At 36.7% G+C, this 25,721-nt stretch overlaps 1 protein-coding gene across 5 annotated transcripts in view; it reads left to right on the forward strand.

Annotated features, from left to right (window-relative positions):
- Positions 1-25,721, forward strand: part of FAM227B (family with sequence similarity 227 member B) — a 211,283-nt gene that overhangs the window by 166,634 nt on the left and 18,928 nt on the right. For 3 of the 5 annotated variants that reach the window (XM_047862979.1, XM_047862980.1, XM_047862981.1), the window contains exons 12-13: positions 9,755-9,852; positions 14,055-14,215. In XM_047862979.1, coding sequence (XP_047718935.1) covers positions 9,755-9,852; positions 14,055-14,215 — 259 coding nt within the window. The remainder of the gene's footprint in view (positions 1-9,754; positions 9,853-14,054; positions 14,216-25,721) is intronic. The other 2 variants (XR_007153019.1, XR_007153020.1) reach the window with 1 other exon arrangement.

Genomic DNA, 25,721 nt, shown 5'->3' on the forward strand with positions numbered 1-25,721 from the left:
TAGAAAGGGAAGGAAAACTTCCAGACTCATTCTATGAAGCCAGTATTACTTTGATTCCTAAACCAGACAGAGACCCAGTAAAAAAAGAGAACTACAGGCCAATATCCCTGATGAACATGGATGCAAAAATTCTCAGTAAGATACTAGCAAATTGAATTCAACAGCATATAAAAAGAATTATTCACCATGATCAAGTGGGATTCATTGCTGGGCTGCAGGGCTGCTTCAACATTCGCAAATCAATCAACGTGATACATCACATTAATAAAAGAAAAGATAAGAACCATATCCTGTCATTCGATGCAGAAAAGGCCTTTGACAAAATTCAGCACCCTTTCTTAATAAGCCTCAAGAAAGTCGGGATAGAAGGAACATACTTAAAGATCATAAAAGCCATTTATGAAAAGCCCACAGCTAACATCATCCTCAACGGGGAAAAACTGAGAGCTTTTTCCCTGAGATCAGGAACACAACAGGGATGTCCACTCTCACCGTTGTTGTTTAACATAGTGTTGGAAGTTCTAGCATCAGCAATCAGACAACAAAAGGAAATCAAAGGCGTCAAAATTGGCAAAGATGAAGTTAAGCTTTCACTTTTTGCAGATGACACGATATCATACATGGAAAATCCAACAGACTCCACCAGAAGTCTGCTAGAACTGATACATGAATTTAGCAAAGTTGCAGGATACAAAATCAATGTACAGAAATCAGTTGCATTCTTATACACTAACAATGAAGCAACAGAAAGACAAATAAAGAAACTGATCCCATTCACAATTGCACCAAGAAGCATAAAATACCTAGGGATAAATCTAACCAAAGATGTAAAAGATCTGTATGCTGAAAACTATAGAAAGCTTATGAAGGAAATTGAAGAAGATATAAAGAAATGGAAAAACATTCTGTGCTCATGGATTGGAAGAATAAATATTGTCAAAATGTCAATACTACCCAAAGCTCTCTACACATTCAATGCAATCCCAATCAAAATTGCACCAGCATTCTTCTCGAAACTAGAACAAGCAATCCTAAAATTCATATGGAACCACAAAAGGCCCCGAATAGCCAAAGTAATTTTGAAGAAGACCAAAGAAGACTTTAGCCTCTACTACAAAGCTGTAATCATCAAGACAGCATGGTATTGGCACAAAAACAGACACATAGACCAATGGAATAGAATAGAAACCCCAGAACTAGACCCACAAACGTATGGCCAACTCATCCTTGTCAAAGCAGGAAAGAACATCCAATGGAAAAAGACCGTCTCTTTAACAAATGGTGCTAGGAGAACTGGACAGCAACATGCAGAAGATTGAAACTAGACCACTTTCTCACACCATTCACAAAAATAAACTCAAAATGGATAAAGGACCTGAATGTGAGACAGGAAACCATCAAAACCCTAGAGGAGAAAGCAGGAAAGACCTCTCTGACCTCAGCCGTAGCAATTTTTTATTTGACACATCCCCAAAGGCAAGGGAATTAAAAGCAAAAATGAACTACTGGGACCTTATGAAGATGAAAAGCTTCTGCACAGCAAAAGAAGCAACCAACAAAACTAAAAGGCAACCAACGGAATGGGAAAAGATATTTGCAAATGACATATCGGACAAAGGGCTAGTATCCAAAATCTATAAAGAGCTCACCAAACTCCACACCCGAAAAATAAATAACCCAGTGAAGAAATGGGCAGAAAACATGAATAGACACTTCTCTAAAGAAGACATCCGGATGGCCGACAGGCACATGAAAAGATGCTCAACGTCACTCCTCATCAGGGAAATACAAATCAAAACCACACTCAGGGGGCGCCTGGGTGGCTCAGTCGGTTGGGTGTCCGACTTCAGCTCAGGTCATGATCTCACAATCCGTGATTTCGAGCCCCATATCAGGCTCTGTGCTGCCAGCTCAGAGCCTGGAGCCATCTTCGGATTCTGTGTCTCCCTCTCTCTCTGCCCCTCCCCTGCTCATGCTCTGTCTCTCTCTGTCTCAAAAATAAATAAAAACATTAAAAAAAAACACACACTCAGATATCACCTCACGCCAGTCAGAGTGGCCAAAATGAACAAATCAGGAGACTATAGATGCTGGAGAGGATGTGGAGAAACGGGAACTCTCTTGCACTGTTGGTGGGGATGCAATTGGTGCAGCCGCTCTGGAAAACGGTGTGGAGGTTCCTCAAATAATTAAAAATAGACCTACCGTATGACCCAGCAATAGCACTGCTAGGAATTTACCCAAGGGATACAGGGGTACTGATGCATAGGGGCACTTGTACCCCAATGTTTATAGCAGCACTCTCAACAATAGCCAAATTATGGAAAGAGCCTAAATGTCCATCAACTGATGAATGGATACAGAAATTGTGGTTTATATACACAATGGAGTACTACGTGGCAATGAGAAAGAATGAAATATGGCCCTTTGTAGCAACATGGATGGAACTGGAGAGTGTGATGCTAAGTGAAATAAGCCATACAGAGAAAGACAGATAGCATATGTTTTCACTCTTATGTGGATCCTGAGAAACTTAACAGAAACCCATGGGGGAGGGGAAGGAAAAAAAAAAAAAAAAGGAGGCTAGAGTGGGAGAGAGCCAAAGCATAAGAGACTCTTAAAAACTGAGAACAAACTGAGGGTTGATGGGGGGGTGGGAGGGAGGGGAGGGTAGGTGATGGGTATTGAAGAGGGCACCTTTTGGGATGAGCACTGGGTGTTGTATGGAAACCAATTTGACAGTAAACTTCATATATTGGAAAAAAAAAAAAAAAGACTTGTTTTGTGACCTAACATATGATATATCCTGGAGACTGCTCCACATGCATTTAAGAAGAATGTGTAATCTGTTGCTTTTGGATGGAATATTCTAGAGATGTCTGTTAAGTCTATCTAATCTAATGTGTCATTTAAAGTCAATGATTTGTATTGATTTTCTGTTTGAATGATGTATCCATTGATGCAAGTTGGGTATTAAAGTCCCCTCTGTTATTGTATTGTTGTCCATTTTCCCCTTTAGGTCTGTTTACTATTTGCTTTGTATATTGGGTGCTCCAATATTAAGTACATAAATATTTACAAATGTTATATCCTCTTGTTGAAACGACCCCTTTATCATTATAGAATGACCTTTGTCTCTTTGTTACATTCTTTGTCTTAAAGTCTATGTTGTCTGATATAAATAAAGCTACCCCCGGGGCGCCTGGGTGGCGCAGGCGGTTAAGCGTCCGACTTCAGCCAGGTCACGATCTCGCGGTCCAGGAGTTCGAGCCCCGCGTCAGGCTCTGAGCTGATGGCTCGGAGCCTGGAGCCTGTTTTCGATTCTGTGTCTCCCTCTCTCTCTGCCCCTGCCCCGTTCATGCTCTGTCTCTCTCTGTCCCAAAAATAAATAAATAAATAAATAAATAAATAAATAAATAAAACATTGAAAAAAAAAATAAAGCTACCCCAGCTTTCTTTTCATTTTTATTTACATGGAATATCTTTTTCTATCCCTTCATTTTCAGTCTGTGTGTGTCCTTACATGTGAAGTGAGTCTCTTGTAGGCAATATATAGATAGGTCTTATTTGTTTGTTTATCCACTTAGCCACTCTGTCTTTTGATTGGAGAATTTTATTACACTTACACTTATAGGTAATTATTGAAACTTATGTGCTTATTGCCATTTTTAAAATTGTTATCTGGCTGTTGTGTAATTTCTTTTTTCCTTTCTTCTTCTCTTGTGATACGATGATTTTTTTTTGTAGTGATATGCCTAGATATTTCTTTATATCTATTGTTTACTGTAAGTTTTTGCTTTGTTATTAGTTTGAGGCTTACATAAAAAAACTTACATTTATAACATCCTGTTTTAGATTGAAAACAACTTAAGTTCAAACACATTTTAAAACGTTACATGATTATTCCTCCTCCATGTTTTATGTTTTTGATGTCACAGTTTCTTTTTACCTTATGTATTCCATTAACAAATTCTTGATTATAGTTTTTAATACTTTTGTCTTTTAACCTACATACCAGATTTGTAAGTCATTGTCACCACTCTACAACATCAGAATACTCTGAATTTTGCCGTATATTTACCTTTACTAGTGAGATATATACTTTCATATGTTTTCCTATTACTAATTAACATCCTTTGGTTTCAGTTTAAAGAAGTCCCTTTAGGGGCACCTGGATGGCTCATTCAGTTGAGCGTCCAACTCTTGATTTCAGCTCAGGTCATGATCCACGGGTTGTGGGATCGAGCCCCATATCTGACTCCACGCCAAGTGTAAAGTATGTTTAAAATTCTCTCTCTCCCTCTTCTCCTCTCCCCCACTCATGCTCTCTCTCTCTCAAAAAAAAAAAAAAAAGTTCCCTTTAACATTCTTTGTAAGCCAGTGATGAACTCCTTTTGCTTTTCCTTGTCTGGAAAACTCTATCTCTTTTACAATTCTAAAGGACAACTTTAGAGTGGTCTTGTTTGGCAGAGGTTTTTTTCTTTCAGCATTTGAAATATATCATTCCACTCCCTTCTGACTTTCAAAGTTTCTGCTGAAAAATCTGCTAACATCTTTTGGGGGTTCCCTTGTGCGTAATAACTTGTTTTTCTCTTGCTGCTTTAAGAGCCTCTCTTTGTCTTTAACTTTTGACAATTTAATTATAATATGTCTTGATATGTGTCTCTTTGGAGTTATTTTATTTGGAACTCTCTGGGCTTCCTTGATCTAGATGACTGTTTTCTTCCCCAAGTTAGGGAAGTTTTTAGCTATTATTTCTTCAAGTAAGTTTTCTGACCCTTTCTCATTTCTCCTTCAGGGTCCCCTATAATGCAAATATATGATCTGCTTGAGGTTGCCTCATAAGTCTTTTAAGCTATCTTTATTCTTTTTGTTTCTTCCTCTTTTCCTTCTCCTCTTCTCCCCTCTTCTCCTTCTTTCCCTCCTCCTCCATGTTCTTCATCTTTCTCTTCTTTACTGCTCTTATTGGATGATTCCACTGTCTTGTTTTCACATTTGCTGATCCTTTCCTCCATGTCCTATAGTGCTTCTATTGAACCCTTCTTTTTTTAAGAATTTGTTTTAATGTTTATTTTTGAGAGAGAGAGAGAGAGAGAGAGAGAATGAGGGAGGAGCAGAAAGAGGGAGACACAGAATTGGAAGCAGGCCCCAGGGTCTGTCTGAGCTGTCAGCACAGAGCCTGATGTGGGGCTCGAACTTATGAACCGTGAGACCATGACCTGAGCCAAAGTTGGATGCTTAACCAACTAAGCCACCCAGGCGCCCTTTTATTGAACCCTTCTATTGTATTTTTCAGTTCCATTTTTATATTCTTTGCTCTGTAATTTTTGTTTTGTACTTTCTTATATTTTCTATCTCTCTGTTGAAATTCTCACTTTGTTCTTGCATTGTTCTCCTGACCTCAGTGAACACCTTTATGACTTACTTTGAATTCTTTATCAAGTAAACCACTTACTTCTATTTTGCTAAAAAAATTTTCTGAGGTTTTAACTTGTTCTGTAATTTGGAACATATTCTTATGTTGTTTTCATTTTCTTGGACTCTGTGTTGGTTTCAATGCATTCAATAAAACAGCCACTTTCCCAGTCTTGAAGGAGTGGCCTTTCCTGGCCCTACCTCTTGGTTTCTCTCAAACCTTTGTGATTTGTTAAAATAGGCTACTTTGTTTAAGAACAAAGTGGTTTCCAGTAGTTGAGGGTATGTCAAGAACTGTCCGTTTCCCAAAGGGAAGGATCTCAGTCAATATTTAGATTCAAGCTGAGTGGAAGCAAGACCCTCAGACAGCAACTTTGAAAATATGCAAATAAATCTCTTTCAGGAGAAAATTAGGAGATGGAAATTTCTGTCTGTTCTCTCTGCCTTGAGCCCTGGGGCAATAGTCTATTAAGAACTATTTGTTTGTTTGCTACTGTCCTACTGAACCCATGAACACAAGCCCTGCTAGCTACCAGAACCATGCTATCAAGGGATGTGTCCTCTGGATAGTGGCCACAAAAGTCTGTGCTCTGGCCTTCTCTTTTGTAGAACATTTTTAGATATGGGAACATGGTTTCAACATAGAACCCATCAGTGATAAGTTCATGTAATCACTAATCTCAAGAATGTAAAGAATTTATATGACACCAGGCAAGACTGTCAAGGCTTGGTTATAAAATAAAAGTAATCCAAATTCCTTTTAATTTTATTATTTTCAACAATTATAGTTTGTATTACTGTGTGCAATGAAATTAGTCTTAATTTTTGTTTCATTTTTAATGTTCTTATGTAGATAAATTTACATATGATATAGGAAAAAGGAATTTCCCAGACAGTATGTCCTAATTTTTACTTCAGAACTCATTTAGTTGTTAGTTTTTTTAATGTTTTCTATTCTACAGGAAAGACTTAAAATGGATCGAATTTCCTTCAACATCTTTGATCAAGTCAAGCTTAAAAGCTATTTTGTTTTACATTTGTAATGTGTGGCTCCACAGAGCCTTAGTTCATAAATACACTAGTTCTTTATTTCAGATACTTGCCACTTAGCTCTTTACACAAAAACTATAGAAATATTTAAAAACTAATCACTTGTGTTTTGCACCTATAACTTGTGTAAGTAATAATATGAGATTTAGTTCTTAAAGACACAGATATAATACCTAGTAAGCAGTAATAGAAAGAAATAATTTCCCAAGCCAAAATAAAGGAATAATACTGTATTTTCCTTGGGAAACAAATGTGATATGGATCACTATTATATATTACACATAAAATTTTGATGTTCTTGGATATACTAAATTTAGTTCAAACTTGGTGAAACTCAAGGATGCTAGAGGTAGCCTACTTACATGCATATAGCACTTCATAATTAACAAAGTGCATTTATAGGCACTTGAACTCTCTAACCTCTCTGTGAGATTATTTATAATTATGTATGTTATATTAACATTACTAGGAGAAGAAAGTTAATTGTACTTTAGAACATTGTGAAGAAGTCCTTAATGCTTCATTTTGCCAATTTAAAACAAATCACATATAGAGAAGGGGGAAGATGATTCTGTATGTAGCTAAGTAGACAGATGTAACTTGTTTGACGTCTAATATGTAAACAAACCAATGACTGGCCCTGAAAATGGTAGGGCTGAAGGGACTTGGAGAAGTATATGTATAGGATCTGAAAAAAATCTGGGAAGCATGATAAGAAAACATATGCAATAAAGCAGTAAGGACATACTCATGGGTGTGCAGTACTTGGTTTGAAATAACTGTATCATTTTCCTATATTACTGAAACAAAATTGTATTTGTTTTATTTCTTATTTGCTCAGATCACATGTATTTTGCATGACTACTTGTGTTTTCTCTTTCCTTTGTTTCCCCTTACACTTCAACACTAGATGAAACTCTCCAAGAACAATTCTAGTTTAACTTAGATATAAATGGATCTCTGAGTAATGCTTTTTTTGTGTGTTTCTCTAGTTTATTAACTAATTATATTAATATATGCATGAAGTTTAATTTTGCCAAATTATGGGGATTATTTGCATCTCAGAAAGACTACTAATACTAAAGTAAAAACTACAAAGGTGGATAAAGATAACCATACTTACTCGCATTAAGTGTCTCCCTTTTAAACATTCCTAAAATAAATAGGGGATAGTTGTGGAATTGAATTTGTTTCCAATGTAAGTGGAGTAAGACTGGAATATTTTGTCACTAGTGAAATTTCTGAAGACTAGTAAGAATAGATGAGACATTTTCTTATGGTTTTATCAAATAGGATTATTTTTGGTTTTTCAAATGATCTTCTCAAGCTTTTAGGGATATGAGAACAGAGGATATATGAAAACTATAATCAGGGAAAATTAATATTTTCACCTAAAATAAATTATGGATTAGGGGACTATAGGAGAAAAAAGCTAATAAATATAGTCATTTTAAGATTACTTATATCCTGGTGGAATTTTTCATTTTTGTAGAATTTTCTGCAATTTCTTTTGACTCTGTCACTCCTAAAATTTCCTTGCTTTGTGTTTTTTATTTAGTTCTTACTTTTGTGTCTTTTGCTATTATTCCCAGCTTAAGATTTTTGCCTGATATTAATGTATATGACCTTCTATTGATTAATTTTACAACCAAAGTTAAGTATTCTCAAAAGTAAGGTTTTTATTGTAGGTACAATAGACATGAAGTAGAGATCGTTATATTATTAATATTATATCTGTTCATACAGACTAGGAATTATGTATTATATAAATATGTATTTAAGGAGGATTCAAAATGGAGCAAGTTTTATTTTTTAATTATCCCTCTCAGGGAATATTTGTATTGGTTTTTTATTTATCTTGTTTATTTATACAAATGAAGGCAAATACAATATACTTTTACATTCTCCCTTTTATACTAAAGGTATATATCAGTCAAATAATATACTCTGCTCTACACATTGCCTTCATCACTTAATGATATGACCTATAGATCTCTTCTTATCAGTATAGGGATCTTCCTCATTTCTTCTTACAACTGCATAGTGTTCCATCAAATCGGGTGCCTTAGTTTATTTAACTAGTACTTGACTGCTATTAAATACATGGGCTATTTATAATCCCTAAATTTTATAAATTACACCACAATCAATAAACTTGTACATGTGTTCTTTCATACTGTGGAGAAGACTGTGTACGACATAGTCTCAGAAGAGTGATTGCTGGGTCAAAGATTGCTGGGTCTGTATTTTTGTAGATATTGCCAGATGTCCCTCCATAAGGGGTTGTTTGCTTTTGAGCAGGTTTTAAAGGAAATAAATTATATGCTTTATTACCTTTCTTGCCCATTCTAACTCCAACTTAATCTAAACCTGGTTCCACTCAAAATTCTAAAATGCTAGTTCCTTCCTAATTCATTCTTTACTCTGCCAGAGATAAATGCCTACTTGCCTCTAGCATTTCAGGCTGATATTAATATCTTTTAACGTCTAATGTAAAAAATCAATCCAGGTGACTTTTCTTAACTCTTCAGAGCTGTATCATCAACATTACAATCTGTAGATCCAATTAGTCTACCTGGTAATTGATAATAACAATCAGGCCAGAATCTAGTACAAACCTCAGATTACTTGTGTTCTCTGTTCTGTGTTAAGATATCCTTAATAACTAGCTTGTTCTTTTAGGCTGATTGAAATACTGATTAAAATACAATTCTCCTTTTCTTTAAAACATGGCAAGATTTCCTTGTTATCTTCATGTATCTTCATGCTGGTTGCAGGGGAAACTTACCAAATCTTTCCTTATTTGGATTTGTTGGCAATAGATGGAAAAGGTGGACCCTGACATGCAGAAGACCAAGCCTCCTATTGCATTAAACTAGAGGGTCATGGACAGCCCCAGACCCTAAAGCAAAAGACCTAGGCCTGTGTCTTAAATGATAGCTTAGAGCTATAGCTTAGAGTCATACAACTTCCTGCACTTAATTATCCCATCTGTAAATTGTGGAAAATCTTACTTATCTCACAGAATGGTTTGTGACAGTGAAATGAAAGAGATAATGTAAGTGAATGAGTTTTATCAATTCTAAAGCCCTGTTAAGTAAAAATGAGATGGTATATTTATTTCCTCTAACTGAGGCAAGCTATAACAATATCCTAACCTCTTCTCTCTCATCCATCCATCCATGGCTCTTTCCATGTTTAGGGCACATTGCTAGAAGAAAATTATGCTTTTTTTTTTTAAAGAAACAAAAACAGAATATTTAGGAAAATATTTTATTTTCTCTTTTAGCGATAGACTTCAATATGATGAAAATTTTAAAGAACCCAAGAGCATACACAGTGCCCACATTCAAGGAAGAATCAAGTGTATCAAGACTAACAACAAAGGTTTGGAGCATAATAATTATAAAAAATGTTCTTACTTTTTTTTTTAATGTTTATTTTTGAAAGAGAGACAGAGAGAGAAAGAGAGCACAAGCAGGGAAGGGGCAGAGAGTGTGGGAGACACAGAATCCGAAGCAGGCTTCAGCCTCCGAGCTGTCAGCACAGAGCCCGACATGGAGATGGAATTCACAAACCATGAGATCATGACCTGAGCTGAAGTCAGACGCCCAGCCTACTGAACCACCCAGGCACCCCCCCAAAATGTTCTGACTTCTTTAATTTGCTTAGTTTAACAACTTCATATAGACAGTGTTCATTGTTACACTCCTGATATATATTTTAGAAAAACTTAATGATCAAAGTGATTTACCAGAGAAGTTAATCTTAATGTTAAAATGTTTTATTGTTTTTAAAAATATCCTCTGTGTGCCTGGGTGGCTCAGTTGGTTAAGCATCTGACTCTTGATTTCAGCTCAGGTCATGATCTTACAGTTTATGGGATTGAGCCCTGTGTTTGGCTCTGTGCTGACAGGGCGGAACCCGCTTGGGATTCTCTCTCTCCCTCTCTCTCTGCGCCTCCCCTGCCTCTCTCTCCCTTTCTCTCAAAATAAATAAACTTTAAAAATTTTTTAAAATAAAATATCCTCATCTCTAATGAACAAAAAACCACATAAAATTCATCTTTTCCCACACTTCTGGCACTGCTTTTCTTTGGGTTGATATACAAACATTGATCTCAACTGTGATCTCAGTAAGTTCTAGTCAAAATTGCAGGGAAAATGTCACAAGAGTTTTCATCAAACTCCTCTGAAGCCATGGCTCTGGAATAACTGGCCATATGTGTGTAGTGTTACTGATAAGTTGTGGGTACTTACTTTTTGCACGTTTCTGGTGGTTCCTCCCTAATAGAGACCCTCAGGGACTTGGCCACCTTGTGTTGCTTTAGCCAAGATTTGATGAGGTTACAGGCTTGAAATTCTGAATTTGATGTCTTATTAGACAAATAGGTTTTAAATTGATTGCAGTCTTTATTGCTAAAATTTTGTCTGGATTGTCTAGTCAAGTCTGACCATAAATTTTAAGTTATGCCTATATACAAACCGCTTTCTGAAGTCAATACTTAATATATTTCCCTGTCTTTAATAACCCAGATAACTAAAACGTTTTCTAACCTTTACAGTGCTGCCAAGGGTGGTTTGTAAGTACTTAGAATAGAAACTGGTGATCTCTAGGAGTCAATTTAGGATCAATGACAATATCACACCATTAGGGTTGGGTGGGGACACGTACAATATTGCTGGATTTATAAATCAGGAAATGTAATAGAGGCTGTATATCTGATCTTCAGTAATCACTATAAATGGCCTTTTACACCTTATTTACAAGTTGAAGAAATACGGACAGGTGGATTTCTAACTGACTGAACAAACTTTTTCAGATGACACTGTTAAAAGATGGAAAGCAAACTGCAGATCCATCTCTGGTAATACACCCCATTGCTGCATCATTGGCCCTGTCCTCTGCAGACTATTTTAAATTTTTTTTTTCAACGTTTATTTATTTTTGGGACAGAGAGAGACAGAGCATGAATGGGGGAGGGGCAGAGAGAGAGGGAGACACAGAATCGGAAACAGGCTCCAGGCTCTGAGCCATCAGCCCAGAGCCTGACGCGGGGCTCGAACTCCCGGACCGCGAGATCGTGACCTGGTTGAAGTCGGACGCTTAACCGACTGCGCCACCCAGGCGCCCCTCTGCAGACTATTTTTATCAACAACTTGGATAAAAACATGGTTGCCATTTTTATTAGATATTTAGAAGTCATAAACCTTGGAAGAACGATGAATACATTGGATGACTAAAAGTTTACAACAGTTGAGTAGTAGGCCTAATCTTAGAAGATAAATTTTTATTATGAAAAAAGTATAAAGGTCCAAAATTACAGCTGCATAAGTATAGGATAATAAAGCCTTGGGTTAGAGGCATCCGAAAAGATTTGGAAATTATTTTTTACAGTAATCTCTGTATGTATCAACACACTGTTGACTCCCAAATCTTACTGCATTCTTGAGCTTTTTAAACAGACATATGGGATCTACTCTATGTTGATTACACAATTATTGTGTATTATGTTCATTTGGGAGTCCTGCATTATAAAAGGGTGTAGACAAACAAAAGAGTTCTGAATAGAAAATAATCAGGATAATTAAGGACTATAATTATATAATTAATGGTATATTTGAGCAATGACCAAAATATTTAAAGGCATTTCCACTAGAAAATAAAAGACTCTGGTGGTTGTAATAACTGTTTTCAAATATGTAGAGAGCTACTGTAGGAAAGCAGGATTAGGCTTTGTCTGTGTGGCTCAAAATAATTGTTTTACCAATACAAACCACAAAGTTCTTACATTTACTGGTAAGTGAAAGCTATAGGGAGACAGTTTTCAGTGCAACATAAAGAATTTTCTAAGCACCAGGGTTGTCCAGATGCCGAATGGGTGCCTGTGGCTTCCGAATGCCCATATGAGCATCGGCAGAATGCACATTCAAACCTCAAAAATCAAAGTTTACCTTTCTAGTCATTGACAGCAATTATCCTTTAATAACTTAACAAAACAATGAAGCACCAAAATCCTCCTTCTAGCTCATCTCCTGTGACTCTTTCAAAGTTTATGGGATTGCTTGGTTCTAAGGTTTAGTACTAAGTTGACTCTTGACTATATAGGTCTTGTTTTATGGGACCTTGAAGTTTTCTGATAATTTTCTACCATTATCTTTTGTGGGGCAGATGGAAGTAGTGAGGCTCCTGCTAATTGTTTTGGCTATTTGGAATATCTCTAGGAGTTCTTTGCACCACTTCAAACCTTCTGCTGTAAAGTATCTAAGAAAATGGCTAAGGCTCCACAAAACACTGGATATACACTTAATGCCTAGTTCTGCTATTATCGAGTTGAACTGCCCTTAAAAATCAGTGGTCCTTCTATGGAAGAAGTAGGTATTTAACTGTGGTTTTCCTATGTAAAAAAAGGAGAACTGTGGAAAAAATAACAAATGTCTATGTCTTGAATTTCAGTAAGATCAAGTTTCTGTCTTACAGTATCCAAGGCAGAAGCTGGGGAAAAGGTCATGAAACATCTTTCTTTCTAGACAGGTAGTATTTCCTTTTAATCTAGACAAAGCTTGTCCTGGTTTTGTATGCAATTTAAAGATCAGGCTAGATATAACCTTATGTGAATTTCCATGAGAGATTGAGACGAAGTAAATGATTTACATCATAGAAAACATGTCTGATTTTGACATTTAGTTTTCACCATCAGAGAATTGTTTTTGATTATGATAGTCCCACTATTCAAAATAATTCTGGAGCATCTCTGAAGGAAAGCAATGAAAAAGTGACCATAAGCAAAAGAAACACAAGAGAACTGTATGTATCAGTAAAAGCAAATGAGCATAAAATCTTATTTCCTCACAGGAAGTGGAGTCAATAATAAATCTCACATCTAGACATTACAAAAAGGGAGGAAAGACTTAATGTATGAATTGTTGCTATACTGACCTTATATCCCACAAGAAGTCAGTAATAAAATCTTGGAGGAATTATATTTATGACAGAGAATTCATGGACAGTTTTTTTCCATTAGCACTTCGATTATGTTATCCACATGCCTTCTGGCCTCCTTTGTTCTGATAAAAATTCAGCTTTAAACCTTATTGGGATTCCCTTATATGTTGTTTTTCTCTTGCTGCTTTTGAAATTTCTTTTTGTCTTGGTCTTTCAGCACTTTGAGTATGATGTGTCTAGGTGAGTATTTTTCCTACTTGGAGTTAAGCTTCTTGGATGTTTTTCACAAAAGTTTGGAGGTTTTGGTCATTTTTGTCTTCATATTTGTTCCTGTCCCTTTTTCTGGAGCTCTGTTCATTTTCCTCTTTCATTTTTCTTTCTGTTCTTCAGACAAAATAATGTCTATTGAACTATTTATCAAGCTGATAAATAAAAAAGCTAGAAGAGACTTACTGCACAAACTCATAGACTCATACTGTAATAAATTTCCTTCATTAAGAAGGTGCTTTGCGGAATTTCTTTTTATTTATTTTAATATACCAGATAATAACTATATTCATAGTTATAATACAGTTACATTTATTTATAGCTTTTTAAAAATACATAAAAGTAATAATTAACTTGATTTTTTTTCTCCTTTACAGTCCCATTATAGTAGCACTGGTCCAGAGTTTAACCGTGTACTGTTCAATTTTGGAGGTCAGAGTCCACTGATTTTATATTATCTTAAGATGCATGAGTTAGCTGGTATTTCCAAGGCCCCTAAACAAACCAAGATTAAATTCACTGAAATATTGCAAGAACCATATCCTTTTTTAAGCTTTGCTTTAATGTGATCTGTTGAAAACTTTTTACTTAATATCTCAATCAAGGAAAGAGGTGAATGCATTTTTTAACCAATGTTTTTTACTTAGCATTTAATTGTATTCAAAATGTTTGTACCATGTTTGGTTAAAGTATTTTCTCTTTTAGATCTAAGGCTGTGATTTTGCATGTAAGAAAGATTTTAAGAAACAGAAAACCGAGGAACTTTGTTTTTTTTTCAATATATGAAATTTATTGTCAAATTGGTTTCCATACAACACCCAGTGCTCATCCCAGAAGGTGCCCTCCTCAATACCCATCACCCACCCTCCCCTCCCTCCCACCCCCATCAACCCGAAAACCGAGGAACTTTAAAAACTGGTATATGTAGCTCTTTAGCAAAAGACTATCTTTGCAACTTTACTGTTCAGTGTTCAGTTTCAAGCATTTGTCAGACTGTGGATCATGGGCTTCTAGAGTCTCCAGAGGAAAGTTTCAACCATGTTTTAGCTGTGTAATTCTTTATTCCAATGAAATTTATCAGAAAGGTCAGTATTTAAAATATAATATAAATGAACTTGGAGCTCTTTCATTGCAGCCAGGTGGGAAGACCAGAGTTCTGTCCACTTATACTCCTCTGTTCACTCTGCATAACCCATGCTGGCCCAGGGCTCACTGGGGACTCAGATGAACCTCAAAGGGATCTACTACAGTAGTCTCCAAATTGAAGTGGACACGCATGCACAATTCTGAGTGTATATGTGTTTACGCCTATATATATACATATATATATTATATACATATTTTTAAAGACTCTTATTTATATCTATTTTTATCTTTAATAATAAGCTTAAACTTTGCTAATATTTAGTAAGTAGGTACTTTACTCAGCTGACATTTCAGTCTGAACCCTACTGTTTTGAAGGATAATGATGACATCTTTGCTCTTGTGTTTTCTGAGTATCACAACATGTTGCTGTTTTCTTTGGTGGGAAGTAGATTTGTAGACTATATCATCTAGTTTAATAATCACTAGTGGACCAATAGCTTTAAAAGATTCTTGGAAAGAAACTTTGGATTGATGACAATATTTATAAGGCAAGAATAAATTTTTTAAAAAATAAAGAAAATGCCATAATGATTTTTCTCCTACTCCTCAAAGGAGAGCCTTTTCAGCCATACTAAGAAAATAAATTAATGCTGAGCCAATCAATTCTGCCAAGATGTAGGCTAAAAAAAAAAAACAGAAATAAAAATTTTCAAGATGACTATTTGAAATGTGGATATACATAATTATTATAACTAATGAATCTAGCCCTAAGTGTATGTTATACTTTTCAATATTAGCAAATGATTCTATAACACCAGGTTAATTTACAAGGCATTTATAAACAACTATGGAGACATCAAATCTCTATAATTTGAGGGGAAAAAAAGGTTTGGCATACCATTAATAAAGGTAAAGTTAAATTTTATTTTCACAATATTTTATCTGGCTTTTATTTGCAGATTACATATATTCTATAGTATATGTAATATATTAATACAGATTGATATTACCTAATTCATAAATTGAAAATTATACCTGTGTGGGAGTGTGCTCACATAGCTGTTACTCATGGGACATATGATCAAAATGTGCTCTAGCAGTCTCAGGACTCTTCCTAGGACACTTCCTCTCCCACATTTTAATCAGGACACCCCCCAGAGCCTAACTGACCACATGTACATGGAATTAACTTGGCTAGTTCTGGAACAAAAGGAGAGATACAAGCTACAGGGCTAAATCAGCCTGTTCAGGGATATGTAAATTAAGTAACGATCCAAGGATTATCACCAACTTTGGATTAGTCTGAAAGAATTTTTTTAAATGTTCAGAAGTGAAATTTGAAAGATATATAAAACCCTTCATAATAAATTGCTTTTATCTTTAACTAATCTTAATTGTAATTATAAAAATGTTAGTCTTTGTGTTTACATTTCTGATGGGCATGAATTTGTCTAATGGCTATGCCAGGACAGATTGTACAACCAATTTACTGAGAATGTAGGGGGAGTGTAAGTAAGTGTGGGGGTGAGGAGAGGAGAAAATGGAGATCTAAAGCATGAAATCTTTTATGGAATGAGTACCTCATTCCATAATTATGTGAAAGAAAACACCCTTTGGAAAGAAATGTGGCTTTCTGTGATGCTTTCTGAGCTTGTAAAATGTTAATAACCCCAATAAGAAAAAATGTCTCTAGACCTAATGATAAACAAAATGATGGTGATGTCTCAACTTCATCAGCACTTGGCAATTTTTCAAAGCATATAATGAATCCCGCTATGTATTAGCACAAAAATGACAAGAGTCTTGTGACAGTGGGCATATCACACCACTTTATGGATAAGGAAATCAAAGCACAAAGAGGGTAAATGGTTTGCCCACAAAGAGGGTAAATGCAGTAGAGCTAGCACCAGAGTCTTCTACAGTTTCCTAGGCCATGCTTATTTTCCTGACATGGTGATCTAGGCTATAATTCTGAGTGTGATACTGAAGGTTGGCGGCAGTCCAGTAATGTTTTCCCCAAGATAATGATAGCTGCTAATGAAATTTCTGTATGGATTTCCCATAATTATTTGTGATGACTGTATGGTCATTGAATATTTCTCTCTCACTCAAATTTTACTTTGAAGCTATTCAAAATATAAAATATTTTTAATAGTTTTCTCTGAGCTTGCTTATTGGAATCTTGTGGCTTTCCTGAAGTGGAGAGACGATACTTTGCAGTGAGTACATCTATGCATGGTGAGGGAGTAGGAGAAAGTAGAGAAGGCAGAGAAGGAGATAAAAAAATAACAAAAAAGATAAATATAATTCATTATATTTGAGGTAGGCAGACTGTAAGATGGGCCCCAGTGATCCCCACCTTCTGGTATTCATACCTCAATTCCCTTCCATTGATTGTGGGCTGAACCTATGACTTGATTCTAATAGGATATGGTTAACATAATGGTGTATCACTTCTGACATTCAGTTGCAAAAAGACTGACATCAGTCCTGCTAGCATTTCTTGCTCACTCTCTCAGAGCCCTCGGGGTGGAGGTGGGGGAGAACCAGCTATCATGTTGTGAGCTGTTTTGTGGAGAAGGCCACATGGTAGGGAAGTGAGGCTTCCAGCCACCAGCCAGTAAGAAATTGACACGTTTAGTTTAACAATCCTTAAAGAAATAAGTCTTGCCAACAACCACGTGAGTGACTGACCTATGAAGTAAATCCTCCTTTGGTCCCTGCTCACACTTTTATTGGAGCTTCTGAGGGACTCTGAGCCAGAAGTATCCACTGACCTGTGCCCAGATTCCTGACCCACAGAAGCCACGCAGTAACAAACATTTGTTGTTTTAAGCTGCCCAGTTTTGGGGTAATTTATTAAGTATCAGTAGGTAACTCAACAATGTTTGAGCAAAAGTCTAGATTCAGATGAATCTCTTCAGTAAATCCAAATATTTATCACTTGTTTTTCTCACCCAATAGAGAACAAAGAATTATTTGCCTCTATGTCCCTGACATGGGAAAAAAGTATCTAGCATACGATATATGTTAAATAAATATCTGATAAGTGAATATAGCATGGTTTTATTTAAAGATAAGGCCAGATTTCATTATATTTAAAAAAATTGATATTATTAAAATGAAGAAAACTGGAGGATAGGGATAGAAATTTGAGAGTTATTGGTATAAAGTTCATCTTTGAAGTCATCATTATCAAAATGTTTTTCAAATTTTATTGAACAGTTACTATGTACCAAGCGTTCTTTTGAGTTCTTTACATTTATTAAATCATTTCATTCTCATGTCAGCTTCTGAGTTAGATACTATTATTGTCTCTATTTTAAGATAAGTAAACTGAGGCACAGGAAAGGTAACTTGCTAAGTGATTACACTTGGCTTCTATCCTTGGTAGTCTGGTTTCATAGCCAATACACTCTGATACTTAATTGTTTACTCAGAGAGAACGTGTAGCTCCAGAAGAAGATAAAAGTGTAATCTCATCTTTTAAGGATAATCACAACTATGGTCTGGGGCAAGTGTGATAAGAGACAGGAAAGTCAACAGAGGACAAAAAAAAGGGATGCCATGATAATGTTCCTCATATTTCAGAAGAGTTATTTGAAATTTCTGCAGTTGCTTCTGCATTAAATCATTTTGGAAGTTTTTCTCCAGACTTTTAAGATTGCATGATCATGCACATTCTGTTTCAAAATCCTTTTATTTATTTAATGAGAGATTTTAATGATATACTTTCTTAAGCTCAATACAGAGCAATGTTATATTTGATCACTATGCAGTTTTTAAATCAGAGTCTCGTGGGACAGATACATTTAAAAATAAATTTAAACATTATAGGTAATATTTCTTTTGATTTGGAGTGACTTGCCAAAGTCCTAAGGAAGATTGCTTTATTGTCAATGTTCTAGATTTTGTATCTAAATACTGAGGAGACTGGAAATGTTGGTGGAGAGGAGGAGGCAGGGAACAAATGTAATTGTACTTCACAGGGGTGCTCATGATTCTGACAGGATTTTTAATGTACCTTCATAAGGAAAATAGTAAATTTTTAATGTTAATATAAAATTTATTGGTAGAAAATTTGAACGTTTTTATGAATGACCTTTGAGTATTTTTTAAACTTGATTACTTAGTAATAGAGTTATGAGTAAAACAGGAAAAAGTGTTTACTTCTAGGACCCAGAGCTGAATATATAATGTATCTTTAAACTGTGTAGAATTGCGTGCAAAATGTATTTGGAGCTCCTAATTTTCCCATCTCACATCGAGAAGGGATGTGATTTTGCAAATCACCTCAAGTTTTTAATGTGTTGAAAGTAGACTAACAACAACAACAACAAAAAATACCCAAAAGCCTGATGATTTCTTTTACATGTGAAACACAAGTTACTTTTTTAAAAAAAGATAAAGAAAACTTAGGAACAAAATGTTGGTGTAGTTTGTGTGGGTCCTATTAAAAAAGAATGTCTATCAGCTGCATCTATATTTCTAATATGAATTTAGAAGATTCACATTTGTTGTAGCTTAGAAAAAAAATCTGAACTCAGTGCAGTGTGATACAGAGTGTTTGGTATTACTACAAAGACATGCTCCCACCATCACACATGCGTATGCAGACTTACTAACATGTAAAAACTGTCCAGGGGTGGATTATTACGCCCTACAATTGAAAATAATGGGTAATAACAAGACCTAAACCAGCATAAAAATAAAAGCTATACAAAGGAATCATCTGTTGTGAATTATCTGTGATGTGGGAGAAGCAAGTAGCCAACAGTGGGGAAAAAATGAAAAGGAAGAAATCCTCAGACTCATGAAAGGTCACCAGTTCTGTATAACACTTGGTCTTCACACAGTAAGAGCCCAGTGGAAACTCTTTGGAGCCATGTGCAACTTCTTTTCACTCTTATTTATAAAAATATTTTCAATAATATTTGTCACATGTGCACACATAGATTTTTTTTTCCTCACCAATATGTGAATAGCAACCTGTGAGTTGTTTCTAAACAATATTATCAAATATATTTTTTATTTCAAGTCAATGACATCTCATGCTAATTGACATATACTAAGGATCTGGTAATCACATTTTTAAAAGGATAAATTAGCTAAAAGACAAATGTTCGAAAAAAACCTCTAATCCAGAACCCTCTCATATAGTTATTTTTCTAGTAAAGACAAGATAAAATACTTTTTTTCCCCTCAGTTCTTCTAGAATTCTCAGAGTGCAGCAGACCTGAAGGCCTACACTACTAGAAAGCCTGTTCCATTGTTTATGAGATTGAACTCCCAAAATCTAACCCTCAGTTTCCTTCAGCTTAAAAAATACAGGTGCATATATGACAATATTTATCTTTTAATGAGGCCTTTCAGATAATAGAAACCAGATGTTAGCTTCCTGGAATGGGAGGTATTTTAAAAATACATTTTTGTTGGAAACACCCAGCACCAAGCCCTGTGGCAACACAGACACCCTCCACCAAAACACAATGGAGGCCCGATCTTTTCTCTAGCTGTCTGCAAAGAGGAAAACCAGGGACAAGGTGTCCTAAGGCTGGGGAAAAGAAGAGATTGAAAAGGGAAGATAAGAGAGTAGAGAGGAATCCCAAAACTCTTTGTTGTATTGAAGGAGTCTCTAAAATTTACTCTAATTTGAGCTCAAATTTGAGCTTTGTCTCCATCTGTACCAAGTAGATGGATTGGACTAGATAAATTTCAAGACTTTTTGATCCCGAGATTTATGATTCTGTTGGAGGAATTTGACTTTCCATGCTGTCAGTGGCTAAACTAGTAAAGAGCTCAATTTTTTTCCTGGAATGACAACATTCTCATTTTGTCAACTCACTGTAGACCCAGGTTCTTCAGAGGGTACACTTTCTCACTCTCAGGTGTCAGCTTCCCTAAAAGGCCACCAGAATAACCAGTTGGCCAAGTAAAGCCAAGGAAGAATGCCAATTTAGCAGAGCTTTAGTAGTGTCTCAAAATGGGTAAATTTGGGAATGATATTTATTAGTGTTTTAGGGCCTGAGTTGGATGATTTTTGAGTCCAGAGAGGCAAGCAGGGAATTACTTGGGATCAGGCAGTGTTTAATTGGATTGGTGGGCCCAGTGAAGCAAGGGTCTTGAAGTGAGTTTTGATGAGCAAGTTACTTTTGCTAGTTCAGAGTCTTTTCTTTCAGGAGAAGGCATTTCCTGGAGCAGGCAGCTAAGTTATTTTTATTCTTATTCTCAGCATTGTTAAATGTAGGGATAAAAAAAAAAAAAAAGTATGCATGGTCCCTAAACTTTTTTAACACAGGGACAGCTTAATAAGACATTCCTCATTCATATTTCTATCTCCTCCTAACAACAACAATTAGGCATCCATCCACAGACAAGAGTGCCTTTGTGGGGAACTGTGCAAATGGCACCATTCACTAAGGGACCTGAGGGAGTCTCACCCACCTGTGGGTCAGGTAATAGGCATACAGACCTCAGTTCCAGTTGTGGGTCCTGTAGTGGCCTGTAAACCACTCTAGCCCCTCATGGCTACAGTCTGGGAATCCCTGGAAAACATCTCATAGACCATCATCTATGGACAGGAAGGCCTTTGTGGAAGTCCAAGTTTCCAGTGGAGGAAAGTTGCAGCATTACTAGAGGAAAAAAAGAAAAGAAAAGGAAAAGAAAAGAAAAGGAAAGGAAAAGAAAAGATATATATATCTCCACTGTGTGGAAAGACCCATTTCTCAGCCACAAGAAATAAGGATATCTTACCATTTACAACAACATGGATGAGATGAAATTATGAAATTTGGAAGTTTTGGGTTTAGAGCGAATGGCTAAGAAAGAATTCTTGAGATGTTTTGGTGCAAAAAGGTGATTTTATTATAGCACAGGGACAGGACCCGAGGGCAGGAAGAGCTGGATTGTGAGGAGTGACCGATTATATACTTTTTAATTAGTGGGCATTAGGGATAGCATAAGTGTCTAAGGAATTTGGAAGCGAGGCTTTCAGGACCTTGAGGGGCTAGCTGCTGTTAAGGTTACTTTAGTCTTTAATAAAACATAAACGTTAAGGCAGCCATGAGTTCCCTGAGGAAGGTCACACTCTGTATGTTTCCGGTATCTATTGGGCTGCAAGCTGTAAGGAAATTTAATTTAAGCTACATTTCTCTTGCCTTTTCTCTCCTCATCAAATGGATCTTGAGAACACCATGCTAAGTGAAAGAAATCAGATAAAGACAAATAGTGTATAATTCTACTCATCTATGGAATCTAAAAAAGCCAAACTCATAGAAACAGAAAGTAGCATAGTGGTTGCCAGGGGCTTGGGAGTGGGGGAAATAGGGAGATGCTGTGGTGATTATAGTTAACATCTGCATTACATACTTGCAAGTTGCTAAGAGAATAAATCTTAAATTTTCCTACCGCAAAAAAAAAAAAAGAAAGAAAAAGAAATGGTAATTATGTGAGGCGATGTAGTTGTCAACTAATGCTACTATGGTAATCATTTTGCAGCATGTTAAGTGTATCAAATCAACATAGTTGTCCGCTCTAAACTTACACAATGTTACATGTTAATTACATCTTAATAAAGCTGTAAAAGGAAAAAAAAAAAATGCTGGGGCAGGAAAGTATGGATGCTCTAAATGCCCAGATTTGCTTCCAGAATAAGAGACTGATTTTTCAGCTGCTGAAAAACTACTATGGCAGAGAGCCTTCAGTTGCTAACACCTTACAAGGATTGCATCATTTAATGATAGTGGTCTTGCTCAAAGTCATGCCCTATGGCAGATTATATTTTTCAAAAGTGGCCCCAACAGTATCTTCCTTCCTACATGCTCTAGTTACAATATGACCTCGCCACTTGTCCCATCAGGAGATAGCATCTATGTCCACTCCCCTTGAATTTGGGTGGACTTTTCTATCTTCCTCAACCAATGGAGTGTGACTTCTGAAGCCAGGTTATAAATGGCTTTAAAGCTTCTACTGTAATGCTTCTGCTTTTGCTCTTGGAATGCTCTTAGAAACATCTTCTCTGTGAGGAGGAAGTCAGACCACATAGAAAGTCCATGGTCCAGCGAGCAGCCAGAGCTGAGGTTGAGCCACAGGCATCGTCAAACACCACACATATGAGGAAGCCTTTGAGATGTCTCCAGCTCCAGCCACAACCTGACCCCAACTAAAAGCCACCAAACTGAGCCCAGTCAACATCCAAAACTATTGAGATAATAGTAACAAATGACAGTTGTTGTTTTATGCCACTAAGTCTGGGGTTGTTCGTTATGCAGCAGTAGATAACTGTACTATGCCCCCTTCAAAGGCAGCCCACATCCATTTACTAGTGTGATATATAAAGTCTCTGAGGTTGGGGCCTGTTCTACCTCAACTCACAACAATTCTGAAGGGTCATCCCAGCTTTGGAACTCCCTATAGGTCAGCTTATACTTTTCCTTGAGACTGTTATCACAGTTCAAGTTCTTTCTCTGCCCAATTTTACTTCCTTCCTTTGCAAACCAGAGATGTTAATCCCAAGAGCACTCCGTAATAAACCTTCTGCACGCTGATCTCCATTTCGTATTCTGCTTCCAAAAAAGCCACCTGGATTAGTATATTCCCAGTATTATTTAACACGGGGGAAATGGTGTTGGTTTCAGTTCTCACCATTACAGAGAAAACAATCCATTGATTGCTCACTGTTTTTCTTCTGGATCCCCAATAATCAATTAAATGCAAGCAGAGGAAAAAAAAACATACAGAAACTACATTTTTAAAAAAATTTAGCATTGTACAATGGATCTCATCTGCCACCATGAAATGAGGTTACCTGCTCCAAGAGTTTGGGCAGAATTGGTCAGGGGATTTCCAACATTTTCTAGAGTTATTTCTTGCTAAGGAAAGACCTTACCATTATCTAGAAGCAGGACCAGTTAAGTGCTGAATTAGACTAACAATCCCATATCTGTTAAGTCACTTTTGCATTGTTTAGAAGACATTTACAACTCAAAATCCTGTGATCTAGTAAGATTTGTGTAGGATGTAAGTGCCTACTAGTTCATAATGGCCTTGACAACATGCTTTTAAGGGGAAACATGATGCGTGTGGACAAACTGTCAGCTAAGTGCTGCAGAGATGACTCTTATCTCTGCTGTCAGGGAACTTGTTGTCTAATAGATGACCTTGTCTACAAGCTTGTCATCTGCACCCTAGGTACAGCCTTTTTCTGGCATTCTTCCTATGCTTACCTGAACAATTTCTGTTCAACACCCATCCTGAGTGTTGAAAAGCTGCAGCACAGTGGCCTTCAAGAAAGATGAAGCCTTTAAATATCTAAGGAAGCACACTTCTTTTGCCTGGAAAAGTATGCAGTCTTCAGAGAAATGGGTAATTTTTTGCTTATTCTGGAAGCAGAGCAACAATTGAAACATAAGTGCTTAAGTATTAATCAATGGTATCTTAAACAGAGGCTTAGTCTGTAAGAAAATGGAAAGAAGTTCACCAGTTTGCTTTTTTCCATGAAATGAGCACCAAATGTGAGTCTGCTTCCTTTCTACAATCCCATGTATTTGTCTGCATAATCCAGTAGTAAGTCTTGGGGAAATCCCACCAGCAGGGTGAAAGAAAGAAAAGGGAGTAGAAGTGGGGAAACCGGAGTCAAAGAATCAAGCCAAGGGGCGCCTGGGTGGTTCAGACGGTTCAGCATCTGACTTCGGCTCAGGTCATGATCTCAAGGTTTGTGAGTTCGAGCCCCGCATTGGGCTTTCTGCTGTTAGTGTGGAGCCCACTTCGGATCCTGTGTCCCCCTCTCTCTTTGTCCCTCCCCGCTCTCTCCCCCTCTCTTCCTTTCTCTCTTTCTCAAAAATAAATAAATATTAAAAAAAAAAAAATCAAGCCAGAGCATAGGAAAGCACTGAAGCAAAAGAGGCACCTGTCAATGTCAATCTTGACAACCATCAAGGGTTACAGTAAGGGGTCAGTCAGCTCACTGTGTCTTTGACTCCCATATCCTAGAGAGTACTGTTAGGAAAGGAAAGGACCTACTCACCCTGAGGCAATTAAGAGAGAAGTTGCCCGGTCTTAGGCATTATATAAGGCAAAAGGTACAAGAACTATCAAGGTGAAATAAATGGACTCCGAAAAAGGCAAGACTCACAATGTCCTCAAAGAGATTCTGAAAATAATTTAAGAGATGGACCTTTCATTGGTTCTTACTGTGTACACTCAGTTTTGTGGAAAAGGTGGTTTTCTTTTTCTCACTGTTCTGATACCTCAATAGCTTCTCCAAGTAAGAGTTAACAAACTTAATAGCTTTGACTAGATAAACATATAGTGAGAAAACCAAGGTTAGTATGTGATCTATTCAATGATATTTTACAATATTAAATAAAGTGATAATATATACTATTTTGAGCAAGATTTAAAGAAATAGAGGGGCGCCTGGGTGGGTTGGTCAGTTAAATGTGCAACTTTGGCTCAGGTTCACAGCTTGAGAGTTCTGAACCCCACGGGCTCTGTGCTGACAGCTCAGAGCCTGGAGCCTGCTTCAGATTCTGTGTCTCCCTCTCTCTCTCTGCTCCTCCCCAACTCGCACTCTGTCTGCCTCTCTCTCTCTCAAAAATAAGTAAACATTCGGGCGCCTGGGTGGCGCAGTCGGTTAAGCGTCCGACTTCAGCCAGGTCACGATCTCACGGTCTGTGAGTTCGAGCCCCGCGTCGGGCTCTGGGCTGATGGCTCAGAGCCTGGAGCCTGTTTCCGATTCTGTGTCTCCCTCTCTCTCTGCCCCTCCCCCGTTCATGCTCTGTCTCTCTGTCCCAAAAATAAATAAATGTTGAAAAAAAAAATTAAAAAAAAAAAAATAAGTAAACATTCAAAAAAGAAAAAAGAAATAAAGTAAGAGAAATATGTTCATAGAATTAGGTATTTATTATGTTTTTTATAATTTTGAAAATGCACTGTCCCATATGTTAGCCACTAGCCA

Source organism: Prionailurus viverrinus, chromosome B3 (genome assembly GCF_022837055.1).
Source record: "Prionailurus viverrinus isolate Anna chromosome B3, UM_Priviv_1.0, whole genome shotgun sequence".
Taxonomy (NCBI): Eukaryota; Metazoa; Chordata; class Mammalia; order Carnivora; family Felidae; genus Prionailurus; species Prionailurus viverrinus.